This window comes from Drosophila yakuba, chromosome 3L (assembly GCF_016746365.2).
Source record: "Drosophila yakuba strain Tai18E2 chromosome 3L, Prin_Dyak_Tai18E2_2.1, whole genome shotgun sequence".
NCBI lineage: Eukaryota > Metazoa > Arthropoda > Insecta > Diptera > Drosophilidae > Drosophila > Drosophila yakuba.
Window position 1 is genome coordinate 5,538,748 of NC_052529.2, and position 25,177 is coordinate 5,563,924.

The following is a 25,177-nucleotide window of genomic DNA, read 5'->3' on the forward strand; positions in this document are numbered from 1 at the left end:
AATATTCATTAGTTTTAGACATTTTCTATAGCTGTGCGAGCCTCGGATACCTTTTTCTATTTCTTATAGTAAATTTTGTTAGCCAATTGTGGTTTTACTATGTAGTATACATTACTATACATATTTCCTTGGGATAAGAATAGTTTCTTTTTCGTTAGCCCATTGTTTTTTATCATGTAGTATACATTACTATATATATTTCTTTGGGATAGGAATAGCTTTCTTTCGCTGTATTTCTAGACATTCGGACAGCCCTCAATGGCATTGTATTGAGCTGAGTTGCCAGTAATGCGCCGCGTGCGCCCTGCTCGAAGTTCCGTTCGTTCCTTTCCTTTCTTTGCCTCAATTGTGCAAATATAATAAATGTATACGGCACACACATCCGATGCTCTTCCTCCTGTGGTTGCCACTGCCACTGCCACTGCCATTCATGGCAAAAATCTTATTTGCTTTTGACATCAAAGGACGATGCTGTTTGTGTGCTCCAACTCCTGCTTCTGCCAAATGCTTTGTGTGCACTCCCATACCCATTCCCATTGCCGTTTTTGCCATTCGCCCATTGCCATTGTTGTCGCATGTTTAATATTTATTAATAAATTGAAAAATATGATAACTCGTGTCCATTCGCAGGCTGGCCTTCTTCCAGGATTGGATAGACAACGGCGAACCGATGGTTTATTGGATATCCGGCTTCTACTTCACCCAGTCCTTCATCACAGGCGTTCTGCAGAACTACTCGCGCAAGAATCGCTTCCAAATCGACATGATCTTGATCGAGTTCGCGGTGACCAAGTTCGAGGCACAAGTCCCCGGAACTCCCGACATAGGAGCCTACATCCGGGTGAGTCCATAAGCCAGCTTATTATGCACACAAAAACACTGGCACAAAATCCGAATAGAATACAAATGAAACGAGTTTATAATCTAAAACATTTCCACACACGCAACAGGAACAAAAAGAGGTCAATGATGAGACCAAGTTTATTCAAGTAAGACTATTTCTAATATATTCATTTCTCGCAATGCATGCTAATTGGAGCGTAGCTAAAAATAGTTTGGCATGCTCCCATATAACCCATTTTTTGTTGTTCTGAATAATAAAATAAAATGGCATTTGTTATTGATTTTACTGATAAATTTGTTATTTGTATGTAGGGCATCTTCATCGAGGGCGCCCGCTGGAATCGCAAGACCAAGGAGGTGGACGAGTCCTTCTCGAAGGTCCTGTTCGACACACTGCCTGTTATTTACCTGCGACCTGTGCTGAAAGCCCTGGAGGATCTACCCCGCTCCACCGCCGGCGCTGAGCCAGAGACCATCTACGACTGTCCCGTTTACAAGACCAGCGAGCGAAGGGGCGTCCTGTCCACCACTGGCCATTCCACCAATTTCGTGATGTACCTGCAGCTGAGGTGCTCCCGGAAGCCCATGCATTGGATTAATCGGGGCACGGCCTGCCTGTGCCAACTGGACGACTGATTGGGTGCATTGCACGTGGAGCATGGAGCAGGTGGCGATCCCGGATCTGTGCCAGTTTCTGTCTTTTTCGATGGCACAAAGGCCCGTGCCGCCTGTCGTTCCATCTATATGCAGATATGTATTTTGATTTTGTTCCATTTGATTACGCAGTCCAGGAAGCCCCGAAAGCGAACTGTCCTGTTTGTTTTGTTGGGAATGTGGCAAGATTCAGGAGGGGCCGTGTCATTTTGATGCTGTAATGCTGATTGCCAGATAAAAATTAAATATGCACAGTAGTACACAGCCTGGCTGTATATATTTTTTATGTGCACCATTTACAAATGAATAAACGAACGCATAAAGTTCCGCGAAGGGCTGTGTGAATATATTTGAAATTAAGACCGTTTTTTTCCGCCGTTTCGAGCGACCAGGAAATAAAGTTAATGAAAGAAAGATTTCGGTGTTTCGTGCGCAGTTTAAATCCGAATTACAAGAATTACACACAACACACATGGCTCAACAGGATGTAATACACGAATGAGTTAACGCTAACCATTCGAACACGATTCAGCATTATAAAAAGAACACTCGAATCTATTCTTATAACCCATCTACATAGCAAACGCTTTTCGACAGTCAGCTCGCCACTCGACACTCCCGTCAAGCCAAAGCCATTGCCATCCTCAAGTGGTGCTCCATCATACATTCCCATTGCCGATTCCAGCGGATTCAAATTCCTCCGAGCTATCGACCGCTGTGAGTGGGGGGAGATTGCCCATCCATTTCGGCTTATCCGCAAGATTTATGGCTCGCCTGCCGCTCAATTGGAGCATTGGAGCCATTTCGACTTAAAAATATATAAATTAAAAATTGGAAAAGTCGTGGCGATCTCTTAAATCATGCCTCTATTAATAGCCGCCTAATGGAGCGTGGCCGAAAATGCCGAAAATAGCAACACTCGACACTCGATGGACCATCAAGCGCGTATCAATCGAGATGGCGTATGAATACTTTCGGCCGATCTTGGCCTTAGGCGCTCATCGAGATCCGAGAGGCAAGAACCTCCAAAAAAAAAAAAATAAAGAAATACATTGAAAAGCGGCGACTTCCGCTTGCAATTACCAATGGTAATGGATTGTCACAAATGTATCCGATCTATTCAGACATACGAGTATATGGCAGACATAAATCGATGCAAATAATCGAGACAATCGAAGAGCCCTCGACCATTGTTCCATCTGCCTACGAATCTACAAATCTAAAATATCTACAAATCTACGGACTTCGCCGGCTCGTCTTTGTTTACTTTCGTTTTGTCTTCTGGCAGCTGGCCGCGCTAATCATCTTTTATGGCCAGCCAGGGTTCAATTGATGCTTGAGACACTTTTTGACAATAGCAACTAGACAATCCAAATCTGAGATCGACCGCCGAAGAAGATGCCATCGATCGATGCGGTAGTTCGCCGCTTGGTAACCGGTTTCCTCTGCGTTCATCGTAGCTCATCTCATTTCATCTGATCGCGCAAAGTGAATGGACATCGGTCAGCCGAGAACTTTTCGCGCAGTTTGTGTATAAATAGTGTCGTTGGGTCTGGTTTGGAAACAGAATCAACTTTGGATTAATCTAGCAGACATCGTCTTGGATCTTCTGGAAAAATGGTTAGTTCTCCGGCAGTCATCCTGCGACCAGGACTAACCCATTCTTCCAATATTTGCTTTTTGCCTTGCAGAAATTCTTTGTTATTGCCTTTGCTGTGATCGCAGCTGCCTCGGCGGCCTCCATTGCCACGGATTACCTGCCGCCAGTGGACAACAACCTCGAAGCTGCCTCCGATCTCGTCGAGCTGCCCGCCGAGCAGGGAGTTCTCTCCGACGATGGATACCGCTACAAGACCGTGCGTCGCCTCAAGTTGCGCCACCGTCGTGATGTGAACGAGCTCCCCTCCGGTGAATACCTGCCCCCTGTTGAGGAGTCCGCCTCCGAGGCTGTTGCCGTCGAGACTCCTCTTGCTGATGATGGATACCGCTACAAGACTGTCCGCCGTGTGATCCGTCGTCGTCGTGATGTGAACGAGCTCCCCTCCGGTGAATACCTGCCCCCTGTTGAGGAATCCGCTTCCGAGGCTGTTGCTGTGGAGACTCCCCTGGCTGATGATGGCTACCGTTACAAGACTGTCCGTCGTGTGATCCGCCGTCGTCGTGATGTCTCTGAGCTTTCCCCTGAGTACCTGCCCCCCGTTGAGGAGTCCGCTTCCGAGGCTGTTGCCGTCGAGACTCCCCTGGCTGATGATGGATACCGTTACAAGACCGTCCGTCGTGTGATCCGTCGTCGTCGTGATGTGAACGAGCTGTCCCCTGAGTACCTGCCCCCTGTTGAGGAATCCGCCTCCGAAGCCGTTGCCGTTGAGACTCCCCTGGCTGATGATGGATACCGTTACAAGACCGTCCGTCGTGTGATCCGTCGTCGTCGTGATGTTTCCGAGCTGTCCCCTGAGTACCTGCCCCCTGTTGAGGAGTCCGCCTCCGAGGCTGTTGCCGTCGAGACTCCCCTGGCTGATGATGGATACCGTTACAAGACCGTCCGTCGTGTGATCCGTCGTCGTCGTGATGTGAACGAGCTGTCCCCTGAGTACCTGCCCCCTGTTGAGGAGTCCGCCTCCGAGGCTGTTGCCGTCGAGACTCCCCTGGCTGATGATGGCTACCGTTACAAGACCGTCCGTCGTGTGATCCGTCGTCGTCGTGATGTCTCTGAGCTGCCCTCCGGCGAGTACCTGCCCCCCGTGGAGGAGGCCGCCTCTGCCATCATTGATGTGCCCGCCGAGCAGACCGTCCTGGCCAGCGATGGCTACCGCTACAAGACCGTCCGCCGTCTGAAGCTCCGTCGCCACTAAGCCGCCTATTGTGCCAACTCCCACCGCAGCATTTGAGATTATCGAGGATGCTTTTCCAGAAGAAGTCCTGACTTTGAAAGTCTCAGAGTGAAACTAACAATAAGTCGAGCGTATTAGTCAATTTGAATCCATTATGAACAACCCGAGTACAAACCCGAACTAACAATAATAAACATTTTTAAAACAAAAATTCTACAACTATTTTCCTTTAAATATTTCCATTTCTGAACAAAAATTTGTTGAGAATTTCAAGTGAGCATACCACATTATTTGAAATTAAAAATAAAAACAATAGTATCTTTTTAAACAAGATGCCATGGATTGAGATCAAGCTTAAAAAGTCAAAGCAGATGGCAACAGCAGATTGCTTTCAGTTTAGATTGATAAAAGATTTCATGAAACTAATGGTTAAATTGGGCGATAAATAGAACAAACTCGTTTCGGGAGATGGAACCACTTTTATTATAAAATATGCTAAAGTGAATAATAGAACTTATACAATATGTGCAGACGTATAGAATGTATTGTGTGAGAACTCAATAGATTTAGCATGTTAGTAAAAGAATAGTTTAACATTAAGTGGAATTTTTTAACATAAAACAAGAGAGAACGCTATAGTCGAGTTCCCCGACTATCTGATACCCGTTACTCAGCTAGTGGAAGTGCGAAGGAGGTCTTCAACACTGACAGTTTTTGGCGGTTTGTGGGCGTTAGAGTGGGCGTGGCAAAAAGTGTTTTGGCAAATCGATAGAAATTTACAAGACTAATACAAAAATGAAAAAATATCAAAACATTTTTCAAAAGTGTGGGCGTGGCAGCTTTCGGCGGTTTGTGGGCGTTAGAGTGGGCGTGGCAGCATGATTCGACAAACTTGCGCTGCGTCTATGTCCCTGGAGTCTGTATGCTTAGTCTCAACTTTCTAGCTTTTGTAGTTCCTGAGATCTCGACGTTCATACGGACAGACAGACGGACAGACGGACGGACAGACGGACAGACGGACAGACGGACAGACGGACAGACGGACGGACAGACGGACATGGCCAAATCGACTCGGCTATTGATCCTGATCAAGAATATATATACTTTATATGGTCGGAAACGCTTCCTTCTGCCTGTTACATACTTTTCAACGAATCTAGTATACCCTTTTACTCTACAAGTAACGGGTATAACTATATTTTTTGCAGTGCTGATGACCTCAGTAGTAAAATATATCGAGAGAAAAAGAGAGCCATCTAATCTTATCAATGAAAGATAAGGTGCTTTGCGATAAGATACTACCACCTGCCAACGAATGCAATCACGCACAGGTTTTTAGTTCCACTTTGGAGTCGACGACGTGCGCGTTACAAACTTGGCTAACAGCTAAAAGCGAACATAAGTTTTTCGAACGTACGAACGAAAACGACGGAAATGAAGTTGGCTAAGAAGTGCTCCACCTACTTGCTGATATGCCTGGGTAAAGTTCTGCATCCTCGTTCGAATCTGCCGAGTTTCGAGTGCCAACCAGAGATACGCAGCACATCTGCGAGATACATTTTGGTGCCAGTGTGTGGACGGAGTATTGTGCATGTGTTGTGGGATTATGCCGCATTATGATGCGCTAGTGCATCCGTATGATCCCATAGGTGTGGGGTTTTAATAACCCAACTTCAGCAATTGGAGACTCTAACGATGAGTAACTGGGCCAAGTGTGCGTCACACAATCGGCCAGAGGAAAACTCTACAAAAATGTGTGCTTATCAGTGCGATTCAGATAAGCACTGTTTACTCATTGTTGCCCCATCACTTGGTGTGTTTTAACTTTAGGGCGTGGTGAATCAGTTAGCTTCAAAGGTTTCCCAAATTAAACAAATGACTTCGTTGACAGGGAAATCATATGCATTGGTTTCATGCAATTTTTATTAGGCCAAAAGTCCAATACGCTAAAACCGGAAGTGGCATAAGCTCGGTAATTATTACGCATATAAATTATGAAATATGTTAAACAAAAAAAGTGGATGAAAACAATTAATATTGGTTAGCGACTGGCCAACGAAAATCGGTCGCACTCTTAGCCACATACATTTGGCGGATTGGTTTATGCCAAAAGCCCATCTCCATGAATCACCGCCTAATCGAATAGAGGGGAAATCTATACTGCGTTTTCCATATCGACAAGCAAATCCATTTAATATTTCATGCGCAAAATATACCGAATGAGCTGAACCAAAACAAACAGACGAACGAGCACGGACACTCACATAAAATATTATTGATTAAAAACACATTTTGATCATTTTACGTGAAATCGACTCTGACATCCGCAATGAAACAATGGGGAAGGAATATGCCAGCTCACATTTATCATCGAAATCGGCGCGCGCGCGCGTTTTTTTTTCAATCAGAATCCAGCGTTTTTTGTTGATTTCGTTTCGGCTGTGTTGTTAAACATTTTCTTAACGATTAATTGTTAATATCTTAACAAGTCTTTTGGGCATCTGAAGATCTATATGATGAATGGTCATGCTGCTATTTCAATGAGTTCCGTTTGGCTTGGGGTTGATGGATGCTTCAAAGCCAATGCCGCAATCTCCGACCACACGCCGCGTGATCACTGAAATCATTGAAAAAATGTGCTGTGTGATGTGTGTTTTGCGCCTTAAATCACTCCCAATCTACTCGAGTGCCCCCATGTCTAATTAATATTTTTTTTTTTTTGTATTTTCTATTCTATTTTGCAGTACTGCTCGCCTGCTGTCTGCAGGAATCGGAGGCCACGCGACGTGTGAACCGCGGACGACGCACCCTTACCCGCCGATACTTCAGTAAGTGATGGCGTATACGTGATCGATCCTGGAAAACATTACTCATCCGCCCCGTTTCTTGCAGCTGGCCTGGCTATTCCCGGATGGGCTCTCATCGTGTGTGTAGCGCTGGCTGAGCTGCTGGTTGGCGGAGCCCTCTACTTAATACTGAAGAAGGTGATCCTGGACAAGGAACCAGATCAGACGGCTGCCTCCTACACGCCCGCACAGACGCATGCCACGGCCACGCCCTATACTCCTGCCCAGACCCACGATCCGGCCACGGCCACAACCTATACTCCTGCCCAGACCCATGAGACGGCCAATGTGACGCCCACGCCCACGCATGCCACCGCCATTGTCTAAGGAGATGACCACCTTGAGTTCATAACCCTTTCCAAATCAGTTCAAATTCCACCATTTACTAGCTTTATTGTCATTTAATCGACACACAAATAGAACTTGTGCCCTTTGTTTGCCTTCATTTTCGAATAAAATAACTTGCCGCTTGTCTGGCGCCAAACTAGCTTCACATATGCACGGTTAAACGGTTTTTAACACGATACACGCTGGCTTTTAACATTTTATTGCACCGGCTACGCGGTACCGAATATCCGCCCAAGAGCGATCCAGTTTGCCTATTCATTGTCTGCATCTCAAGCAGAGCTAATTTATTTATAATTAAATTAAACTGGTTTTCATATTTGTGCTCTTCTGAAGCCTATGCCACGGATGACCATTAATGCGATCATCAACTTGTAGAAAAATTAAAGCATACTCTTGGGGCTGCAGAAATGCTAGCTATTTTCAAGCTAGATTATCTGGGCTAACTATTTTTACACAGCTGAGATCCAATAAAATATTTCAAAGGGTCTAGATTATTAGAGTGCCTAGAATGCATTTGATTATCCCGCTCTTAAGCGAAACATTCTACTCCAGTTTCGGGATTTGAGCTGTGCTCCCTTTGAGTTCCTATGTTGTAGCTGGTATCTGAGGCTATATCGCTAACTGATTACGGTGCCACTTGGGATGCGGCGGCCACTTGGTGCCGTTTCCTCGTTTCGCCGCTGACAAATCGAAATTTATTATAAACGCAATTGAAAAATCCCCAGTGCGCCACTTGAGCTGCACATCTAAGCTGCTACACAAAGCAGATCCCGGGGTATCTCGGGCCAAGTCAAGGGGCCCACCAGCCAAGTAGCTGTAAATGCCAACAATTGGCGCAACCAAAAGCTTTTCCGAGGCAACGCGCCGGGGACGAGGGGGCTGGTGGTAGCCAAAGCGGATTCCAAAATTGACACAAAACAGACAAAAAGCGATATCGCTTAGGCGCAACCACCCGCAACCGAGGAGCCTGTCCAACCATTCCCACATCCAACCATCCCATTCCAAGTCGATCCCCTCTTTCAGATACGAGTGCAGCGGCAGCCAAAAATTGTGCAACTGGAGCGACTCTGAAATGCTGCACTTGGAAAATATCTTTGAGTTGTTCAACACATGCGAAAATGTATGAAAACTCCTTGGAAGTTCTGAACTAAGATTAAGACGTCTGGCTTAATATTTATTAAGTTTACATTTAAATTAATATATATTTATGAAATTATTTTAAGACATTTGAAATGAGAAAATCTTTTTTGCAACAATATAGTACTCGAGTATATTCTTTTCACAATTTTTCCTAGTGCTTGACAGCCAGCAAGGATTCCTCACTAGATACTTGCGCTCTCGCAGGAAAGCCACACAAAATAGTCCTGCATAGTGGCCATGTTCCGAAAGGACTTTCGTCCCGAATGGGAATGCAAACACGGTGCATATGCCCAGTGAGCGCCACTCCTGCACAATTGTTGTGGGTCAGCTGGAGCAGGAACAGTAGCCGGAGGTCCTTGGACGAACAGGAATCCCGGAAGTTGCACCAACACTGGGCACTTGACCGGGTTTATGCGAGTGTTTGTGGGGTGTTAAAGTTTATCAACATATCGTCAACGTGGTTGGGCTCTTGTTGTCTGACAACAGTGGCTCATATTTATTTATGGCTCAGCCGGCACTCTGGCCCAAATGCGTTCTTCCACATGACCCAGACTGGCCGCAACCCAAACGGATGGAGTAGCACTTGTGGCCGGAGCTCGGACGCAATCCTGACAGTTTGGCAGCCGCTTCGCACTTTTATGGTATTTTTCTGCCGCTCTGGAGCTTCGTTTTTCTGGGATTTAGACATGTACACTTGTTGTAAACAACAAACTTAACAAGGGTTTGCTGCCAGGACACTCATAAGCATTCATTGGAAATCCTTTTCGATTTATTTGCGTATTCAAACGGAAACATTTAAAGTGATTGCGGATGCAAATTTTCCTTTACAAGTAGGCAGCACGAAATCGCTCTGATGTGCGACCCATCCTTTCGACCCCCCTGGATGCTTTTCCTTTCTTTCGGTTGCCTGCTTTCTTTGCTTTCACTCTGCTGCTGCTGCTTTCTTTCTTTGTGGATGTGTGTGTGTGTGGATTTTCAAGATCTGAGCGCGTGCCTGGCAACATTTGTGGTTTTTGCGCAAACTTCACACATTTTCTTAGGTGGGCTCTGCCTCCGACTTACCTTTTTTATTGTTGCCAGCGCCATGAGAATTTCAATTTTCACACAGGTGCGCTTGTGTTTGTTGAAAAAATAAATATCAATCATACGCCCCAGTGGCCTCTCTGAGTTTCGGCCCCCACTAGCCGCTTTTATGAGTTCAGTTTAATTTGATATGGATATTTGCTTAAGCAATTAGAGGTATACATGCTAGACTCTCAACTTCAACTAGAACAACAGGAAATTTAGTAATTTTATTTTAACTGTAGGCAAATGTTCTTTGGCGTTGGTTAAGCATCATCATTATCAGTTGTCCGCGTCTTATCGCACTTAAAATGTTTTGTTTTGGCCAAGTGATCGTGTGCTTTACAAAAATTAAGTTTAAAACTAATTTTGGTGTTTAGTTTTTACCATCTGATCTGAAGCCATTTCAAACATACTGAACTGGAAGCTTTTGGCACTGGAGTGCGACCTGGTACGCTTTTATATGCCCATAAAGTTCGCACTAAACCACTAAAAAAGACTGTTAATCAGTTGAAATTGCTTGAACAAACCGAAAAATGCCGAATAAAGGGGCTCATCAATGAGCGGCGATCTGCTATCGAGTCAGCTGCTCCACTTGAGCCGTTATTTATTTAACGACCGATCATTTCGACTGTCATCATGTTAATTACTCTCAGGCAAACTGCTGGATATGTGGGATTAATTGGTATATAGACAGTTCCCAACCCGAATCGGTTTTGTTGACACACGCTCACACTTACGACAATTGCCACTTGACCACCAGCACTGAGATTGCGGCTTATCGGTCAACGGGAAAACCTCTCTAAGTGGCTAAAGCGATTTGCCCCGAGTCAATAACAACACTTTAAATGGGAGAATTCGTTAAAGTTTTAGCCACTTTCACCTTCCAAGCCATTCAATGACGTTTATGCAAATCGTCCGGCTGCAACAACTGTGAAGTGCAGTCTAAGGATAAATTTGTAACGAATTACCAATCAATTGACCAACGAAACAAACAACACAACCGAACTGAAGCCAGACTTTTGGGTGGGGAGACCGCAAAAGAGGTCTGGACTGGCTTGTAAAACGATTTGGAATTGAAATTGCACTGCAACTGAAACAAAAACAAAAACAAAAACAAAAACAATTTAAATATAATGGAACCACGACGACTTGGTCTCCAGAGGGGCGCTGTAAATAATTCAGCAAGAGCCAAAGCAGCGGCGACTGCAAATTAAATCAAATAGTTATATCATGCGAGTAAATCGCTGTGGATATCGCACATACGCCCCGTTGACCGCAGACGCGAGTCGCAGCTACTTACACGCCGCGCTCATCGCTCCGGGCATCAGTGCGCGCCCAGTGCTCAGCCGCAGCAGATCGTGAATGTGAACGGATATATATATATAGCATATATATCTAAACGGTTGGCCAGTGTGCATCCCCATGTCTGGGAGATAGAGCGGAAAAGCGCACAAATATTTGCACATCGCAAAAGGGGAAAAATACCTCCTGTTCCCATACACGTGCTGCATCGTCTGTGGCCGGGATCTGAAAAGCAAAAACTCCGACTCTGACTCCGTCTCCGTCTCCGCTTTTTACTCGAACTCCAATCAGGAGCCGTTCCGTCTAGTTTTTTTTTCGTATTTTTTGCCCGAGCTCCACCACCTTCATCCTGCCACCATGCATACGCCGGCTGCCAAAGTGTCGGGCTACGTCGTCCTGATGATTGTGCAAATAATCTTCCTGGTTCTATTCTGGCTGTTCGTGCGTTACGAAAAGACGGTGCTGCCCCTGGCAATCGACGCCGAAGACGCTGGATCAGCAAACGAACACGTTTCCAAATATCCGCGTGAGTAGCTGGGATTTTGCCCCCATCCTTTTGCTTTTCTTGGGAACAAGGACTTCCGTTTATAAGCCTCTAAAATGAACCATAAATGGCATGGCCAAATAGAGCATGATTTAATATTTTATTTTTATTAATAGAAGTTAGTGACTTAAAATGAATATTTGCTAGGTATTTTTTAACACAAGAAATAATTTATTGGTGACTTCAAAAGTCCTGCCTTCGTTTTGGCTAATTTCACATTTAATGCCATAAAATCAAAGGCTTATAGGAATGACTAGGTTCAACATTAAGCAAAGCAATGTGTTTTTCAGACACGCCCAGCTTATCAAAGCTTTTGAAATTACTTTCCACATTAACCAAAAAGTTGCGAAAACATTTGTAGACATCATTTATACAAAGCTTTTGATAATCAAATTATTATTATATTTTTGTTGGTTAATTAGTCCGCTTTGTCTAATAAAAGTCACTAAAAATAAATATGCATGGCAACAGCGCAAACATTTCGCACTGACAAATCAAATAAAATAGTTTTCTGCATGCTGTGGAATTAATTTACACGGGACCCCTAAAAAGTGCACCTCTTGTGTGCGGAAACTTGTTATATATTTACGTTCACCCCTCCGAAACAAAAGCAATCGTGCAAAAATATCACAGCTGGTATTTGTATAAATTTATATTATTGCTATATTATTGTAGCTTTATTTGTTTAAAGTTGTGTGCAATAAAAGTCACTTCAGTAAGCGCTCGTGGCGCACTCGTAATTCGCCATATAAATTACAACTCTATAAAAAATATTTATATCATGGCTATTTTGAGATTCGCTTAAAATTAGTCGGTAATGTCACGCATTTTATTTTTGGACTCGTAAACTATTTTTTCTCTCGATTAATTAGCTTCGTAGGGCTAATGAAATACAATAGACAAAGGGGACTTGACAACAGCTTCAATGTCTGACATGCTATATTTTTAAAACCGTGCTATCCCATAACAATGACGCATACGATGTGTCAAACGATCATCAATTGACAATTTATTAATCTGTAAACAAAAACTTTTGATCTTTAATTAATAGTAAGTAAATAAGTTCCGAAAATAGATCGGTAATGCGAGAGGGAATCACTTAATCTGGAATTGTGATGGGGATTGTGCAAAAAATATTCACTAAAATAAAACTATCTTAAATGGTAAAAACACAATAAAGGGATGTTCGATGGGTAATGAACAGAAACAATTAAGAGGACCCCAAGTCGAAGCCCTAAATCAAATCCCACATAAAGCTATTACCCATGCTAACCGAAATATAAATGTATGTCCTAGTCCTTTGCCATTGCGATGGAACGAGAAGATGTTGGGAGGACGAGGAGTCCTGGCATTGTTTGCCAAGTGTTGGCGGGTCATAAATAAATGAAGTTCTTTTTCGCACAGTCTCCGCAGTCTTTTGGGTCCCGTGGCACCAATTCCATTAATTACTTCTGCCATAGAACAGGGTACATTGTGCCAAACCGAACCGAAACGTTACGAACAGAACCGAAACGAACAATGGACACACACACACACAAACACACACACACTGACACACACACACGCGCACAGATGAATAATTAAAGTCATTAATTTCAATTTATGCAAATGCGTCTGTAAACAACTTGTTGCAATTCATAATAAATAAATTAAACCGTATTTCACACTAATTGCACCCGCGCGGACACACATACGCACACAGGGGATATTTGTGCGGTGGTGTTGGTTATGGGGGTGCTGCTGTAATAGTGGGTGGCAGTGGGCGTGGCCTATCCAGCATTGCGTCTTGGTACCCTGGTGACATCAATCTCAATGCAATTGACTTTTGGCAGCAGACAATTGGGCGGTTAATTGAAACGACTTGACTCTATTAATTGGCATCCCAGCTGGCCCAGACAATGGTCATCCTGAAACCACTTGGCCGACTACTAACAGCTGCCCCCGTTTCCCCCGCAGAGTTCCAGGACATCCAGGTGATGATCTTCATTGGCTTCGGCTTCCTAATGACCTTCCTGCGCAAGTACGGCTACAGTGCCACCGGATTCACACTGTTCATGGCTGCTCTAGTGGTGCAATGGGCTGTGCTCATGAAGGGATTCCTGCACATGGAGGGCGGCAAGATCAGGTGAGTTGCTGGGCCAACTTTCATTTATTAATTGCTCGACTTCGGCTCCAAAGTCAAGCTGACAGGCCAAAGAGCAAATAAGTTTGCGATGTCAAATGAAGAGAAATACCCCCAAGCTTAAAATGAATTCAGGCAATTACTTTAAATGAAGAAGTCAACCGGAGGAGGCGGGCTCTTTGGGTGGAATCTTCTACTTATGCTAAGTGAAATGGGCAGCAATCCCAAGTCAAACAGCAAACAAAAGCACAAGAAGCTGACAGTCAAATGTACTGGAAAAATGGCATTAAACATTTTGCCTTTGCATGTGTAGGAAAATAAATATAATACTTAAATGAATATAAAAAAATATGTTTATGGCATTAAGAAATTTCAAAATATATAAACACTTTTAGTTTTGAATCTACGATTCGCTTTTAGAAATGTCAGTGCATTTTATTACAGGATTAGGATTATATTTCTCAACATCTCTTCCCGGAAATCTATAATTCCTCTATAATTTCTCCGTGTAAATATATAAACTGTTTTGTAATGCATTATAATGTATTCCATTTCTTTGTAAAGCTGTCGCCATTTTTTATGCGTCCCCAGTAGCACTTCCTGTTTATCGTATTCCTCCTCCATTTTGCGTCCACAGCCTCTCCCTGGAGAGTATCATTGATGCGGATATTGCCGCCGCCGTGCCCCTGATTAGCATGGGTGCCCTGCTCGGCAGGACCACGCCCATCCAACTCCTATGCATGTCCATCTTTGAGGTGGCTCTTTTCGCCGCCAATGAGTACCTGGCTCTTCATGTGTTCAGTGTGAGTATTATACTACGTAGTTAAGTTTGCTTTGTATACAATATAAAATATATAATATATTTTTTTTTAATATTCTATTATTTCTGATAGATCTGCGACTGCGGCGGCTCTATCACTGTCCACGCCTTTGGAGCCTACTTTGGACTGGCGGTGGCTCTGATGCTGCGACCCTCGAGCGACCAGAACGAAACGGGAAAGCTAGAGGGCGCCAGCTACACCTCGGACATCTTTGCCATGATCGGCACCACCTTCCTGTGGGTGTACTGGCCCAGCTTTAACTCCGTTTTGGCCGAGGGAGCCGGCGGTGAGCGGGCCATTTTGAACACGTTCCTGTCATTAGCCGCGGCAACAGGTGAGTCACGTGCCCCGGCAATTAGCTGCCTCAAGTGGAGGGCAGCTGTAGGACATTCCTTTTCGCCTGTTCAGCGCAGTCCATCTCCCAACTCCGGACATACATCTTCCGGCCATCTTCGCCCACTCGCACATACATATTTTCACGCTTTGCTGGGTCTGCTCAGGCCTTGTTAATTATAATGTTGGCGGGCCTATTAGCACAGAGCACCCAATGAAATTGAAAAAGGATCCCAGGCAACCCTGTAGTCCTGTAGGTCCTTGTGCATGCGCCTCACAAACTAATTAAATGTCAAATAGTTTCGTTAACACATTTGAAAATTTATTTTGAGCACGTAGCGCACATAAAAACGAACCAGCCTGTCCGGCATTTGCTTAGTCTGATGGGTGGGTCCAGTAGTCGACGGCAAATCCCATTCAGATCCAGTCTGTCCAGCTCCTGGTCCTGGTCCAGTCCAGTTCAGTACACGTTCAGCCCAGTTCAGGCGCATATAGAAAATGTGCTAAAAGCAGCAGCCCTTGGGTTGACTCGCTCGGTTAATGTAAATAACAAAACACAAATTAAATGTATACAAAGGACGCCCGGCAGCAACAACAAGAGCCGTAATAATAGTACGGCCAGCAGCTGAGATAAGCCAACTAGGAATGGGCGACACTTGGCTAACTGTGGCCAGAGTCTCACCCGGTTTCAGCTCCGCTTCTCCTGGCCATGGCATTAAAGCCCTCACGTTACAGCGGTGGAGGTAACACCTAAACTGGGCATACGAGTCAGCAGAAGTTGCACGGTGTGTAGCCAAAGATACAGATACCCTGCAAAATGCATTACAAAAAATTATTTTAATATTTTTTATTCCCATCTTGAATTCAATTGTTTCGGACAGGAATTCTATTTTTTTCAAGCATTGTGCTGAAACATTTCATTAAATTTTATTACAGTCAAGGTGGCTTTATTTATTTCGCAATTATTGCCAAATTCATTTAATTTGCTTTCCGAGTCAAATATTTCTTTCATTAAAATGAATTATTTCTTTAGTTCATTTCATGTAAACAATTATAAACAGAACATCCAGGTTAAATATACTTCTGTCAAGATTCATTAAAAAACACTTCTCTGTTTTTTCGAATTTTAATTTGGCCAAATGGAATTCAAGCACTTAAAGTATAAATGCATCATGTTGCATATTTTCAAGAGTATCACTTGTTAGCATTTCATTTTGATTTCTTTGCTCTGCGTGAAAGTGCTCTTCGGGAGTACATCTTAATTTGCGTTAAAAATTCTCGTCTCAATAAAGTGCATATTCAAATTTAGTTGCAATTCATATCCGACCAGAGGAAACTTAATCAATGCATTCCCATCTGAGCAGCAGAATGTGCTAGCCCAGCCCATAAATAGACCTCGTAGAGTATCCTTTCAATGGGAGAGAGAGAGAAAAAGTGGGATTCTGGGCGGGCATTTTATGCGGAAGGATGTGCGATTAGTTGAGCCAACGTGCGGCTCCGTCCGTTGCAGTGGCCTAGACCCCGCTCCCACTCCCATTCCCGCATGTCCTGCCCAGCGTGTCCTTGTCCATTCGGTGGACAAGCCGGTTGCTTGGCTCACTAGTTGTTGCCTTAATTAAACTAAAGCTGGGGTTCAGTTCAATGCTGAAATTAGAGGCGGTCTGGTGGGTGTGGCAGACGGTCGTAGTCCTTTGGTCGGCTATGCGGGTGGACTGGACATGCATGGTCTGGCCAGCAGGATTGGTTTCGGGCGGAGCAGCAGTGGGAGCAGGATCGAAGGGGGTTTTGGGGGTCAGACGACGCCATTTGGTGTCCGAATGTGGCGCCAACAGCAAAAATACGCCCCAGTTGTTGTTTTCACACCAGGCACAAAATGAGCCGGAGCGCCGTCTGGACCTTCGCATAGAAAAGCACAGAGAAAAATTAAATAACAAAGGTATTTAACAACGAAATATATAATAATTAAAGAATACTTCATCTAGTGCCACGTTCGATATCTTAAAATACAACAATTAGGTACCAGCACAAACACGAGGAATTTTAAAAGTCTTTAATACGGACCACTTTAATTTCCTGCCGTGTGCTTTGAGTTTGAACCTGGTCAATAGGGTGGGCATTTCCAGGGACGAAGGAGGAGGGAGAATCTACCCGCATTGGCCAAGAACGCTAAGCACAAAACACATTTTACAGTCGCAAGTGACACCATTGGCGTTAATTTAAATTGTTTAATGTTCGGGCTGGAGAAAAGCAGGGCAAAAACAAAAGCAACGCCAGCTGATGTCCTGAATCTCGGATGCCGTTGGCCTGGCTTTGGTTTAGAGCTCGAGCAGGACAAACAGGACAAACAGGACGACCAGGACCGTGACTATGAGGAGCGGCTGTAAAAAAGCTGTTTAATTGATTTTTAAGCCAGAATTTGCTGTTTCTCGTTGTTGAGCGTCGCCCGGACAACGTCAAAAGCTGTTTTGAAATTGTTGCGGTTAAATGCCCCTTCCAACATCCCAACTCACCCGTCGGCTGAGATTTGCCTTACTTATTTGCAGTGGCCAACCGACGCCAGGCCCCAAACTAATTTATGCAAATTATTATGGCTGCAACATATGCTCCGCCATAAAATGGAGATTTTTAAGTATTTAGTGTTATTCAGTCGAGATTTATGCTGGCTGACGGCCATAAACTGTAGCGTCCTTGTTGTGCTGTGTCCTGTGGCCAGCGGAAAAGCGACAAAAGGCGACACAGTAGGGGGGAAAAACCAGGGAAATCCAATGGGATCTTTCCACTGTCGTGTTTACATTTTTATTAGTTTTGTGTTTATTACCAAAGTGTGGTTTCGTTCTAGTTGTTCTTGGGTTGAGTTGGGCTGGCTGTGTCATTCCTGCTGCTCCAGTGATTAGCGAGAGCTGCTTGTTGGTCTTAGAGAAACTAAACAGGAGGGTTTACGAATGCAAAGGATTTTCTCCTGCAACCCCGTTTGCGTAGTAGAGAGACTGCAAGTGAGTAAATAGCAATGGATGTTTACCTATTCAACAGGTCGTATACGTGATTTTTCCGTTTTATGTCTCGTTTGCGATTGATTGACAGTTGCGTGTTTATGAATGAAGCAAAAACAAATAAATTAAAGAGTGCTCAAAGAGCTGTATCATATTTGATAGTGTTTCATAGGGTTTTTGTTCAAGCAAAATATTCTTCTTTAATATTTATATTTCGCAACTAATAAGTTTTCTGCCAGAGGTACTTCAACCCCACTCTATTCATTACGCACCATAAAAGGCAACTTTCAGCAATTCATTGCCCTCTAATGAACTAGCCAGAGACTCATTCAAAAATGCATTAAAATCATGTAATTAAGCCGGGCCATTCGAAGTCCGTGCGCTGCATTCAATCTGCCTGCAAACCATAAATGCGAGCCACAGCCTCCCTCCGTGTTATTTTTTTTTTTTTGTGTTAGCCACATTCAACTGTTTTTGGACCATCTTCCGAAGCTGTAACCCCTCACCCGTAACCCCTCACCCGTAACCCGTTGGTATTTTGCAGTGACCACCTTCGTTGTATCCGCGCTTGTCAGCCACGAGAATAAATTGGACATGGTGCACGTGCAGAACTCGACCCTCGCCGGCGGAGTTGCCGTGGGCACAGTGTGCAACTTGCTGCTAGGAGCCCACGGAGCTGTCTTAATTGGCATTATCGCCGGCACGGTCTCGGTGCTCGGCTATCGCTATTTAACAGTAAGTTCGCAACGCTAAAACTGAACACAGCGCCACTCACACCACACAAAAAATATCAAAAAAAAAAAAAAATGTAAAAGGGAAAAGGGAAACCCAAATAGGCTGCCATGCACCAGCATACAGCCCATTCAAATCGCGTACCTGGAACCAAAACTAGCTAGCGGTGGCTTCGCTTTAATTAGTGCGCCTAGGAAAAATGCGACGCTAATGAGTAAAGTTTGTTGCCCGCCGGTCAGCCACAGCCGGAGCCGTAGCCGTAGCCGTAGCTGTAGCCGGATTCCTACGGACTTCATCCCGGATTCCGGCGGACTTCCATTTGCATTATGACCACGCAGCTGCACCGAATTCCGTGGAGCAGTAAATAAATTTGCAGTTTTCAAGTGACACACTGACTGCCTGCCATGTTTCACTTTTATCACAATTTACAATTTACCATTTACAATTTAATTCAGACACTGGCCATTAATTATTTCAACTTAAGAAAATACAACCTGTTATCAAAACTGTTGAGAGCTGAAGGAAATTTAATTGCTTTCTATCTTGAAGTGTGTAGAAAAGTTGAAAGTTGAAAGTGGAAGAGTATTTCAAACAAAATAAAATCTTTAAATAGACTTTCTTAAATATTTTAATGTTGATGATGAAGCTGGAAAGTAACTAAGGGTATATAAATCTACTCAAACATTTTGGTATAGCTTATCATATCATATCAAAGAAAAATGGTTAGACAGGCAACCAATTTATTTAGAATTTATTCTCTTCTTTGTGGTTTTAAGCAATATGTTTGTTAATTTATTGTTCTGGTTTCTAGCCCTGGATGACGGCCAATCTGAGGCTGCACGACACCTGTGGAGTGCACAACCTGCACGGAATGCCGGCCCTGATTTCTGCCATTGCGTCGGCCATTTACGCCTCGATGGTCACCGTGGGCGAGTACCAATCCGAGCTGCAGGACATTTTCCCGGCCATGGTGGGCAGCAACGGAACCGAGACCAAAATCATGGGCGTGAGTATCGCTGTCCGGCATCTGTGCACCGATGGGTGTTAATACCTTTTGGACTCGTTTCCCGTTTCCCGTTTTCCGTTCTCCATGTTCCGTAGGGTCTTGGCCGGAATGCCACTTCACAGGCGGGCTACCAATTGTTTGGCATTGCTGTCACACTGCTCATTGCCATCGGCGGTGGCATTTTGACAGGTATTTTAACTAAACTTGTCCTGTAAATTTAAAACTAGCTGTAAACTCCAAAAATATAGGTGCCGTTTTGAAGTACACCAACTTCCGCAATCTGAAGAAGGACGAACACCACCAGGACGAGCACTACTGGGAGGTACCGGCTGCCGAGAACAAGGAGGAATAGTTAAGTGTTGTGCCTGCCAGATTGATCACAGTTCACGCGCCTCGAATGTGCCTTGTCTAACTACTTGCGACTACTTTACAATAATTACTATCTTATTTACATTAAATGCACGCAATGCCCCCCACATCCGAAGTAAAAGTTTGCCAAATTGTATGCCATTTTCGTTTGCCCCGCTTTGCATACGCATTTCGCTGATTTGATTTGCCGCCTTTTTTGCAGTGAACTAGACAAAGTTGACGAGCTTTTGCTGTAAGCCAAGTAAGCCAAAAATAATGCCAAACAAAAACACCCAGACAAATGAAATGCACCAATGGGTAGTGAGTGCCCAGGACAATGGGTTGCGTTGTCCTTGCCTGCTTCGCTTAATTTTTGTAGACATTTGTCGCATTTAATTAAAAACTCCAACAATTTACACATTTAATTAGCGTCGAGCACCAAAAAACAGTAATGCCAAAATAAAAAGCAAGCAACAAAAAAAAAAAGTATTAGCAATAAAAATATTTTAAATGTGACACTCTCCTCCAACTCTTTTGTACAATTCGCATGCCGGGCGCAATTTTTAATGGAATTAAAATCATACACATAAAATCCAACAACGAATGAATGTTGGCGCAAAAAGTTTAAATATGCTCGCCAAACTTTTGGATGACGATGCCGCCGCCACCAACTCGAATTCCCAGTCTGCCGCCAACTTTAATTGGCGCCCATTTCTGTTGCGCAACTGGAATGCAATTGTCCCTGCCAACAATTTGTATGTGCGCGGAGCTCTGCACTAGCAGCTCTGTCCTCTGCACTCCGCTAATTAAGTGGCCCACGACAAAGTGCTGGCTAATTAGGCGACTTTTGGCCAAGACACCAGCACCAGGACACCTCCACCGTCTCTGCTCCAATCCGATCCAGTCAGCTTTCTTAGCTTTTCCAGCTTTCCACGCCGCACAGCTCAGCCGGCGATTAGCTCACCTGGCGCCGAAGGCCACTAATCGCCGGACAAAGGCGGACCAGGAATAATGTCTTTCAAACGACTCACAGTTTCGCCCGCCAGTGGACAACCAGCGGACAACTGGCCGATAAGCTGGCGGCCAACTACTTAAGTTGGCTTTGTCACACCACAGACGCACAAACAAAACCCAAAAGGCAAACAATTGCCGCCGACAGTTCAACAAGTCTCAATAAAAATTGCCAGCCAACGTCTTGGCCTTCTGCGCTTTGGTTTTAACTCATTTACAGCTGTGAAGATAAGTCATTAAGATTGCGCGACCATTGGAATAGTTCCCGGTTGCAAAGTCAGTTTCAAAAAAGTATTAATTAAATATATTTAAGAAATAAAAACTGTAGACATAAAATAATTTATAAAGCCAACTAGGTGCTATTAATAGCATCCAAATGAGTCAGAGAACACGGATACCATATTTATCCCATTTATCATTTCTAGTATGTTAAATACTATAGTTGTTTCTTATATTCTTAAACGTTTTATGATGCATTAATACTTCCTCTTTGCGTTTATTATGTGAAAATCCCAAAACCGTTTAATAATTTTGCTTCCGCCACAGGCTCTAATGATTTGTGAAATGTATCTAAATTAGCGAAAATGAAAACTAGAACATGCCTTTAGTTGTTCAGAAAATCCATGACATTTTATGGCTGTCAATAAAAGTTGTCAACTGCAATAAAGAGCGATTTTCCAATGCGAAAGTGTCGATGGAAAACTCACATAATTGGCTTTCTCATTTTGTATGGCCATCGAACTGCTGAAAGTATCTTAACATCAGATCTCTGACTGCCGAATAATGCTTTTTAGGCCGAACGATGTTTACTAAGGTTCCACGACGACAAGGCCGAGTAGTCAAATGAGTGGCCGGAGCTGCTGCTCCTGTCTGGCAGACGTGTCTAGCCAGGTCCTGGGGAAGAAGGATTCGTACTGGAGTCGGAGACTGGGCGCAGTTCAGAGGACATGAGACTGAGTAGATTGTGCAATTTGGCAAAGTATTCCCCGGTGCACCGTTCTACTCTTTGGGCGGGCCGTACTCTGTCTTCCCATTTTCTGGTTGTATAAGGGATTGCACTGAGAGAAATTTCATTTAAAGGAGCATCCAAGAAGCTATGTTATAAATTCCCAATTTCAAACAACTAAGATGGCTCACATATAACCAAATCAAGTTATTTATAGCAAATATAAATTGTTAAGAAATGGTATTCATGATTCAAATGATTTTCTGGCAGTGTACCTGTGTGCCTGTCCCCGTGTCTAAGTGCTGTTTTATTGCATGTGGTTGGCCGGACGACCGCCTTCCTGCCTTCGATGGTCGTGTGCCGTTTGTCGATTGCCAGTCCAGACGGGCGGACACCCACACGTCTATAATAATAATTAACAGCCTGAAACTGAAAGGAAAATATGTCGTCAGTGCCAATTTTGTACCGTACTCGCCGTCTCGTCCTTTCGAGTCCGAATCCCATTGGCAGCCTTTGAGTTCTTATGTTCCTGGCTGCGCCACGAAGTATGCAGCATATTTTATGCATGCCCGCCGCTAAAGGACAACTGTCGACTGTCGACTGTGGACTGTGGACTGTCGCCTGTGACACGGCTGCCATAAAAAGTGCAGAAACAGGAGCAGTTCAACAGGAGCGGCAACAACAACAAGGACTGCAATTAAGGCAACTTTAAGCGCGTTGACAACTCTGCCGGCATCCCGACATTGACTTTGTACTTCCTGCTGCCCTCTCCCCTTTGCTGCAACAAATTGTTGGCCATAGTTCTTTCCATTGTAGCTGCCTTTTCGCTCCGGAATGTTGGACGAGACGAGCTGAGCAGCTGGGGATTTGTTCGGCGTTAGTGTTAGTGTTAGTTTTAGAGCTCCTTGTTCTCGTTGTTGCAGGAAGCCTCGAACTCGGAACTCGGATTCGGAGACGGAGACGGAAGCTTGTACAGCATTTTGCAACAGTAATTTTTTGGGTGTTGTTTCCGCCGGCGCTGACAGTTTCCTCTCCTCACTGCCTTCCGCCCTTCGGTTCCACTTCTTTAATGGCCCGACAAATGGTCTGGTCTTGGCCCGATTTGAAAGGGTCGCCATTTGGTTAATGTTTCATCGAGGATCGGGCCTGCTGCTCCTGAGGGCCGACTGCAAAATTCATGATTTACGTTTAAGTGTCATTGGTGTTTAATTATTTAACCAGCCTCGGGTCGTTTAAGCCGCCTGTCAACCGGGGAATTCGACTGCGCTGCAGTTGCCCCAAGAAATCCACGATGCGAGCACACACGTGCGAGTGCTATGTGCTCGGCGGGGTCGTGGGCACACTCCGCTTGGACTGTGCTGCTCCTGGTCGCGCTTTCCATTTCATTGCGATGGATGCACTTGGAGAAAATCGAGCTAGTTGAAACACACTTAATACCCATTAGCACTGTTCTTACATATATTTGTATAAGGATCATATGTTCTTGGTCCCATAACAGTTTTCTATTTGTTTTCTGTGCGCAGTTGTCTAAGTTTGGTGTGATATCATTAAGAGCACTGGCAATGATTTTCTCCAAGTGCACATCCTGGGGACTACCGAAATTTCGAGCGTGTTCTTTGGCTTGCCTACATAAATATGCGCACTGGGCACGCAACTCGGGCAAAGTGAAAGGGCGGTCTAGAAAAAAGGGAATGGAGTAAGAAGGCGACCCTGCACAATTTGCAATACTCCAGGGACTTTTCACTCCGCTGCCAGTTGATATGGATATGTCTGTGTCCGCTCTGGCACGGGGTGTGGGGATTTCCAAAAGGGAAAGGACAGGAGGGGAAGGACAAGTACATATGGGTGGGCTGAGTGCGTCAGGTGGATGGAAATCGAGGCGAGGGTGGTGGCAAAGCGCCCTTTTGCATGCCCGGCGCACATTTCGTGGGCCAGTGTTGGGGCAACAAAACGTTCAGAAAAGTGAAATTAAATAAATTTTATAACATAATTTACGCTATCAAAGCATGCACTCCCCTGGCACACATAGCACCCCCCCCAACACCCCGAAGCACTGCACTTATCTGGCTTAAATACACATACCCTTCGCATCCTGGGACCTGCAGTGCCTTGTCCTCTGCCAATATTTTTGGAACCGGCGAAAGCACTGAATTGTAGGCTTCAATTAAATGTTAATTTTACAGAGCTTAAGCATGAAATTCGGTTTTATCCTGAGGGTTGGGGGATGACGATGCGGCTTCCACTTCTTGCCGCCAGCTTTTCATTAAGGCAGTGTATATAAAATTGTGTATTTTATGGCTGCATTTTAATCTTTTTTATTGGCAGCTCACTTTTCAGGCGCACGAACTCATTTCTTTGCCACCAATTCACCTGCCGAAAAGTGGCTTAAATATGCCGGTGGAGTGCTTCCAAATGTTACCCATAAATTAAAAAAAATATTGTAATATTCCGAGGATTTTATCGAAAAAACAAGAGAGAACGCTATAGTCGAGTTCCCCGACTATCTGATACCCGTTACTCAGCTAGTGTAAGTGCGAAGAACAGTTTTTGGCGGTTTGTGGGCGTTAGAGTGGGCGTGGCCAAAAGTTTTTTGGCAAATAGATAGAAATTTACAAGACTAATACAAAAATGAAAAAATATCAAAACATTTTTCAAAAGTGTGGGCGTGGCAGCTTTGGGCGGTTTGTGGGCGTTAGAGTGGGCGTGGCCAAAAGTTTTTTTAGCAAATAGATAGAAATTTACAAGACTAATACAAATATGAAAAAATATCGAAACATTTTTCAAAAGTGTGGGCGTGGCAGCTTTGGGCGGTTTGTGGGCGTTAGAGTGGGCGTGGCAAAAAGTTTTTTTGCAAATCGATAGAAATTTACAAGACCAATACAAAAATGAAAAAATATTAAAACATTTTTCAAAAATGTGGGCGTGGCAGTTTTGGGCGGTTTGTGGGCGTTAGAGTGGGCGTGGCAACCTGAATCGACAAACTTGCGCTGCGTCTATGTCCCTGGAGTCTGTATACTTAATCTCAACTTTCTAGCTTTTGTAGTTCCTGAGATCTCGACGTTCATACGGACAGACGGACAGACGGACAGACGGACAGACGGACAGACGGACAGACGGACGGACAGACGGACATGGCCAGATCGACTCGGCTATTGATCCTGATCAAGAATATATATACTTTATATGGTCGGAAACGCTTCCTTCTGCCTGTTACATACTTTTCAACGAATCTAGTATACCCTTTTACTCTACGAGTAACGGGTATAAAAATGTATATTTAAATAATGTTGCCGAT

At 44.3% G+C, this 25,177-nt stretch overlaps 4 protein-coding genes across 6 annotated transcripts in view; all 4 read left to right on the forward strand.

Moving 5' to 3' along the window:
* The window catches only part of LOC6533020 (dynein axonemal heavy chain 3), a 34,785-nt gene extending 32,932 nt beyond the window's left edge, over positions 1-1,853 (forward strand). The window contains exons 51-53 of one of the 2 annotated variants that reach the window (XM_039374225.2): positions 631-841; positions 951-989; positions 1,156-1,853. In XM_039374225.2, coding sequence (XP_039230159.1) covers positions 631-841; positions 951-989; positions 1,156-1,479 — 574 coding nt within the window. In that variant the 3' untranslated portion in view covers positions 1,480-1,853. The remainder of the gene's footprint in view (positions 1-630; positions 842-950; positions 990-1,155) is intronic. The other variant, XM_002093719.3, reaches the window with a different exon arrangement.
* Positions 1,854-2,962: 1,109 nt separating this feature from the next.
* On the forward strand, positions 2,963-4,539 carry LOC6533021. The gene is made up of 2 exons (XM_002093720.3): positions 2,963-3,117; positions 3,189-4,539. Exons 1-2 carry the CDS (start codon positions 3,115-3,117, stop codon positions 4,347-4,349), a joined length of 1,164 nt encoding a protein of 387 aa, XP_002093756.1. The 5' UTR covers positions 2,963-3,114; the 3' UTR covers positions 4,350-4,539.
* Positions 4,540-5,656: 1,117 nt separating this feature from the next.
* LOC6533022 lies at positions 5,657-7,661 on the forward strand. The gene is made up of 3 exons (XM_002093721.4): positions 5,657-5,808; positions 7,073-7,156; positions 7,221-7,661. Exons 1-3 carry the CDS (start codon positions 5,763-5,765, stop codon positions 7,499-7,501), a joined length of 411 nt encoding a protein of 136 aa, XP_002093757.1. The 5' UTR covers positions 5,657-5,762; the 3' UTR covers positions 7,502-7,661.
* A 3,384-nt stretch (positions 7,662-11,045) lies between these two features.
* Positions 11,046-21,642, forward strand: LOC6533023 (ammonium transporter Rh type B). Of its 2 annotated transcripts, none has more exons than XM_015194293.3 (9): positions 11,046-11,555; positions 13,530-13,698; positions 14,333-14,498; positions 14,589-14,850; positions 18,384-18,574; positions 19,383-19,577; positions 19,673-19,766; positions 19,826-19,928; positions 20,549-21,642. In XM_015194293.3, the coding sequence occupies exons 1-9, from the start codon at positions 11,387-11,389 to the stop codon at positions 20,703-20,705; spliced, it is 1,506 nt and encodes a 501-aa protein (XP_015049779.1). In that variant the 5' UTR covers positions 11,046-11,386; the 3' UTR covers positions 20,706-21,642. The 2 variants fall into 2 exon arrangements, with proteins under 2 accessions (XP_015049779.1, XP_015049780.1); XM_015194294.3 differs by having other exon boundaries at positions 11,047-11,555; positions 20,149-21,642.
* The last annotated feature ends 3,535 nt before the right edge of the window (positions 21,643-25,177 follow it).